Source organism: Echinops telfairi, unplaced genomic scaffold (genome assembly GCF_000313985.2).
Source record: "Echinops telfairi isolate 266 unplaced genomic scaffold, ASM31398v2 ScPeMD7_2010;HRSCAF=2546, whole genome shotgun sequence".
Taxonomy (NCBI): domain Eukaryota; kingdom Metazoa; phylum Chordata; class Mammalia; order Afrosoricida; family Tenrecidae; genus Echinops; species Echinops telfairi.
Genome location: NW_022105908.1, coordinates 24,515,788 through 24,521,128, shown reverse-complemented (window position 1 = coordinate 24,521,128; position 5,341 = coordinate 24,515,788). Strand labels below are relative to the sequence as shown.

The 5,341-nt window shown below is 49.4% G+C and overlaps 1 protein-coding gene across 1 annotated transcript in view; it reads right to left on the bottom strand.

Moving 5' to 3' along the window:
• ITGAE (integrin subunit alpha E) overlaps positions 1-5,341 on the bottom strand; it is a 60,840-nt gene that overhangs the window by 15,724 nt on the left and 39,775 nt on the right. The window contains exon 20 of the mRNA XM_045293337.1: positions 1,990-2,063. Coding sequence (XP_045149272.1) covers positions 1,990-2,063 — 74 coding nt within the window. The remainder of the gene's footprint in view (positions 1-1,989; positions 2,064-5,341) is intronic.

The following is a 5,341-nucleotide window of genomic DNA, read 5'->3' as shown; positions in this document are numbered from 1 at the left end:
AGTAAAACCGCTCCACGGGGATTTCAAGGAACCAGACCTCCAGGCCTGTTCTCCGGTGTGGGTTGGAGCTGCCAGGGACTTCTGGATAGCACACATTAGCTTGACCAGAGCCCAGGAGAGAGAACTGAGAGCTATGAGACTATTTAGCAAGGATTCTTAACCTGCAGCCCCGGGGGACCATTTCAAAGGGTCCTGAATGCATCACATGCGACCTTCCAGGGAGAGGGCCTCGGAGCGTTCTTTCGGAGGACAGGTTCAGGTGGGTGCTGACCATAGGCTCCGTGGCCGCTTTTGAATAGACGAGATGCGCCTGCTGTGCCCACTAGGTGGCGGTGTGCAGCAATCTGCATGTGCTCTATTTAGAGCCCTCCGAGGCTTGGCTATAATTAATTCCTTGTTGGAAACAGCTGCATCTGCTTGTTAGGCTTCATTCCAAACCACTCGAATGCCTTGAATTGGGTCCTCAGTGATTAGAAAGGGCATCCTTAAGCCAGCCACATCTGAAACCCAGTTCCTGCTCACGCCTGTGTGAAGGCTTCCCAGGATTCGGGCACCAGCATTCTTCCTCATCCATGCCAGCTTTGTCCGGCTAATGATCACCAGCACCATGTCGCTCCTACACACAATTAGTGGATGGGGGGCATCTTCAGAGAAACACAGACCCAAAGCCAAAGTCCTGGTCGCCACCCTCCTTCCTGAAACCAAAGGCTTCCCCCGTTCTATGACTTATGTCTCCATTAGTCTAGAACTCTATGGTCCACGAGAACTTCCTGCAGCGACGGGAACATTCTGTAGCCGCACTGTCCGATACCTCAAGCCAGACGTGGGTTCTGAGCACTTGAGACGGACCGCTGACCACCACAACGTTTCACTTTCTTCCATCTTACTTCATTTAAATATCAGCCAAATTTGGCTGGTGGCCACTTCATTGGACAGCACAGTCCTAGTTGCTTAGGCTGTAACCTTTGAGGACACCCTCTCTCTCTCACTCCCCATGTCCGATCTATCAGCAAATGCTGGCAGCTCTAACGTCAACCTGGACAGCCAGCTTTATAGCTACCACCCTGACCCAAGCCACCATCATCTCTCACTTGAGCAATTACAATGGCCCCATGCTGCTTCCGAACACTGGATCCTCAGCAGAGCAGCCAGAGTGATTCTGTTAAAATGCCATTCCTCTTGGCCCCCCAGCTCCCAGCAGAAGCCCTTAAGGAGGGCCTAGGAAGCCCCGTGTAAGACTTCCCACCCCAACATTGCTTCCCGGACCTATTTTTCTACTCCTCCCCACCCCACTCCTTCTCCCAGCCACACCGGTGCCCTGCCATTCCTCCCACCTGCCAGGCATTGCCCCAGTCTCCTCTCCCCTCCGACATCCACAGAGCACTTTCCCCCACTGCTGCCTCTCCATGGGCCCCTCCACCCCCACCTCCCCTGCCTTGGTTTGCCATATAGGACATCCCATCAACGTATTCTGTCGTTGACTTCTGCCGCATCCTCTCTCCCTAAAAGCACCAGAGGGGCAGGGGTTTGGCCTGTGTTGTCCGTTGATGGATCTCCAGCGCCTAGAACAGTGCCCGGTACAGAGTAGATGCTCAGTAAACATTGGACAGATGAATGGACCTGGCCGGAAGTGAGCCGGCGAAGAAATCACCTCCCACAGAAGCGGCCCTGGGAGAGAGGAAAAGAGCGACCAACGTCCGTGATGTCAAGAAACCTGGGTCTAAAGTCTCTAAAGTGGCCATTGTGACCCCACAACTACTGAGCCTCAGTTTCCTCGTCTATAAAAAGGAAACACAACTTCCTACCCTGCTTCCCTCCCAGGGTGGCTGAGGATGCACTCAGATCATCAATGGGAAACTCCTTTGTGGGCTTTGAGGGGAGAGTGGGAGGGAGGGAACAATCAGCCCTGGGGAAGGTCTTGCCCAGGTAACACTTCCGGGCGAAGCCTTCCGTTAACTACTGAAACCGTGAGGACCGGATCCAACTCACGGATGGGCGGTGATGTCCAACTGTAACTCAGCGTCACAAGACAGCACATTCTTGCAGGACTTCTCCTGGGGCAGCTGTAAGCAGACAAAGAGGGCAGAATCAGCCTGGGACCCACCACCGCTCCTGCCATTCCCACCCCTAGTGTTCTTCAGAGACCCCATGGGCCTGCTTACTCTGAGAAGACAAGTACGGAGAGGGGAGGGGAAGCTGGGACTGGACGGCACCTGCCTGGGCACTGACATTCCCTGATCTACCCTGTGAAGGTCGTCAAGGTAAAGGACATGCTGGGCCCCACAATGCAGGCACTCCAGGGGTCAGGATCAAAAATGGCTGCTCTTCCCAGATCAGTGGAGTGTGCCTGTCTCAGGCTCATCCAGGGAATTCAGTAGCAACACACACAGAACTCACTACCTGGAGCACATTTGGGAAGGAGCGATACATGAAGTAAAGCTTTAGACCTCTCAGACGCAGGCAGGACCACGAAGGGCGAGATCTAATGAAATACCGTCGGCCCGGCCCCTGAGATCCTCCGCCCTTAGGGCCAGGCTTCTCTGTAGGTTGCATCGTTCCCTGCCAACCTTGCCTACAAAGAACAGACTAACCTATAGAGTCACATTTGGGCCTAAAGGCTCAGTCCAGGTTGAGGAATCAAGCTGTTTCAGGGAGCGGGGTCTGCTTTTTATGACGAACACAGAAACAGAGCCAGTGCTCTACCTGCAGAACCTCTCTGCCTTCGGTTCCCAGCAGACTTACACAGGACCGCTTCATTGTGGGCTGGGGAGACACGCGCCTTCCTGGAGAAGGGAGACGCAGTCTGCAGAAGTCAGGGGTCGGGTCCATTGCTAGCCGTCATACTTTGGTGTAGGTGGTTGGTTTGTTGTTTTTGCATTTGCATGTACATATACAAGTACCAAAATATTTGCCATGTCAACAATTTTCACATGTTGTCTTGGGTTTAGCCCAGCTGAGTAGGCTGCTCCCTTTCACCTCAGCTCTCTGGACACATCTGGCTGCTCCACCCTAGAGCGTCTCCTCACCATGGGTGGGATTTCCATGAGACCTCTTTGCTAAGCCACAGTGGTAATTGTGGTAATTGTTGGTGAAGGCCGTCAGCATACGCAGGTGCTAAAATGGGCAGCTTTCAAAGCAGCTCCCCAGACAGATACTTGTTCACTCCAAAGGGGAAGGCCCTCACGCCAGGAAAAGCAACACCGTGTGTCCCCTGCACGGTGCCCCCGACACGGCATCTCTTGTCTAGCCACAAACGTGAACTTGAGTTGAATCACGGCAAATCCCACGACATGAAAGTTGAATCACAACAAATTCCACTAAATAAGAGTCAAATGGAAACTAAGGAACAGACTATCCAATCGCTGGTGTGACTCCAATTCTTAGAAGTCCAGACTCGCTGGACTGGCTGAGACTGAAGGACTCCCCCAGCTATGGTCGGGCAATACTCTTGACGCCTTGAACCAAAACTAGTCTCTGAGGTTACTTTTTAGCTGTCTAACAGAGCAGCTCCTACAATAAAGAGTACTGTGTTCCTTTACAGTGGAATCAAAATGTATATGATTGTTGAATGTAAAACTATGAGCTTATCTGTACACCTTCATCTAATTCACAATGAAGCTTTTTTTTCCCGAAAAAGCCAACAACAAAATCATCTGCAAACAAGTGCAGGGGAAATACACGTGGATTAAGCTTCCAGAGGGTCCCCGCTGACCTAGACCAGGGATGTGAACCCCTCGCTTCCAGACAGAGAGCATTGAAAAGGGGATTGTTGTAGGTCCAGTTAGGTTAAAATCGAACACCTTATCATTTGATCTCCCCTTTGACTCATTTTAAATTCATTCTAATGTTTAATATTTCCTGATTTCTTTTCACTTGAGGTTTTTCTCTGGTTTATTCTGTTATCGATGTAGTTTGTCTGCTGGGTTTTCCAGTATGTTTTTCCATATAAGAAATCCAGGAGAGGTAAATCCACAGAGAGAGTAAGCGGGTTAATGGTTTATTGAGGGTGCGGCAGGAGAGGTTGAGGGGAAGTGGGGACTAATAACAATGAGAACAAGCAGGAAGAGACTGTTCTGGAACTGGCTGAGCTGATGATTGCACAGCTCTCTGCATATGACTGAACTACTGAAGTGCATGATGTGTGCTTCATGTCAATGAAACTATTTTTTTAAATCATTTGTGGGAGACCAAATGGTCAACAATTACTCCACAGCAAAAAAGAGCAGGTCAGGGGGCAGGGAAATCAAATGGACTGAAAGAGAAGGTTGGTCCACTGTGACAACGGCGACAGAGGTCACGGAATAATGTACGTAGAAATTGTCCAATGGGAGTGTCTAATCTGCTGTGTAAACTCACCGAGAACAGATTAAAATCCCATCTAAAATACATAAAGTAACTGGGATTTATCCTTTAAAAATACCGTGAAAGGCAAAGAAAGACTAAGGAACTATTCCAAATTAAAGTACATTGGGATAAACTAACTGCAAGGCCGGCAGTTCAAACCCACCAGCTGCTCCTCAAGAGAAACACAGAAACCGTTTACTCCCGTAAAGATTCAGTCTTGAAAAGGCTACATGGGAGACATTACGAATCAGAACCGACTCAGTAGCAGGGAGTTTTGGGTCGTCAGGCATCAGAACTGACTCAATGGCAACTAACATCTCCAAGATAAATAATAACAAAATGCAACCCATAATCCTGAGCGGGATCAGGACCAGGGTTCCATTTTCTCTTTTTATACAATATATTTATTGACATATTTTACTTATTCCAATATATCCCTTTCCTTCCCTTCAGTCCTGCCGTTCAATCCCATTGGGTGGGGTTATACAACCATCAATGCCATCAACTCCCCCCTCCCCCACCTTCCCTCCCTCTCACTTCCTGTACCCTGGGGGACCATCACTCTTGTGGCTGTCTCTGAGGGGTCGTCTGTCTTGACTATCATGCACCGAGCAATATTAAATATACAAATGAACATGTGGAAACTTAACATGATTAATGAGGTATAGCACATAAAGACCTTAACAGTAAGGGGAGGAAACCTTAAAGAACTAGAGGATAGTTACGTGCTTCATCGGGCAACAATGGCATCTCCCACTGGCTTGACTGATGTTTGCTTACGGTTGTAAGAATAACACACCTTGCCCACCTTGCAAAAAAAAGTCTGGGTCGCTTCAGAGCTATTCTTTCAAAGCATGGCATGTTTCCACTCGACGCTCTTTTTCCTGGTCAGTCAGAACCTGAGGCACAGATTTCGAAGCAACCCTTCTCATCCCCAAATCTTCTGTTAAAATTTGCTGAACCGAGCTCCAAGATAGTCCAGGTAACTCCCCTATCT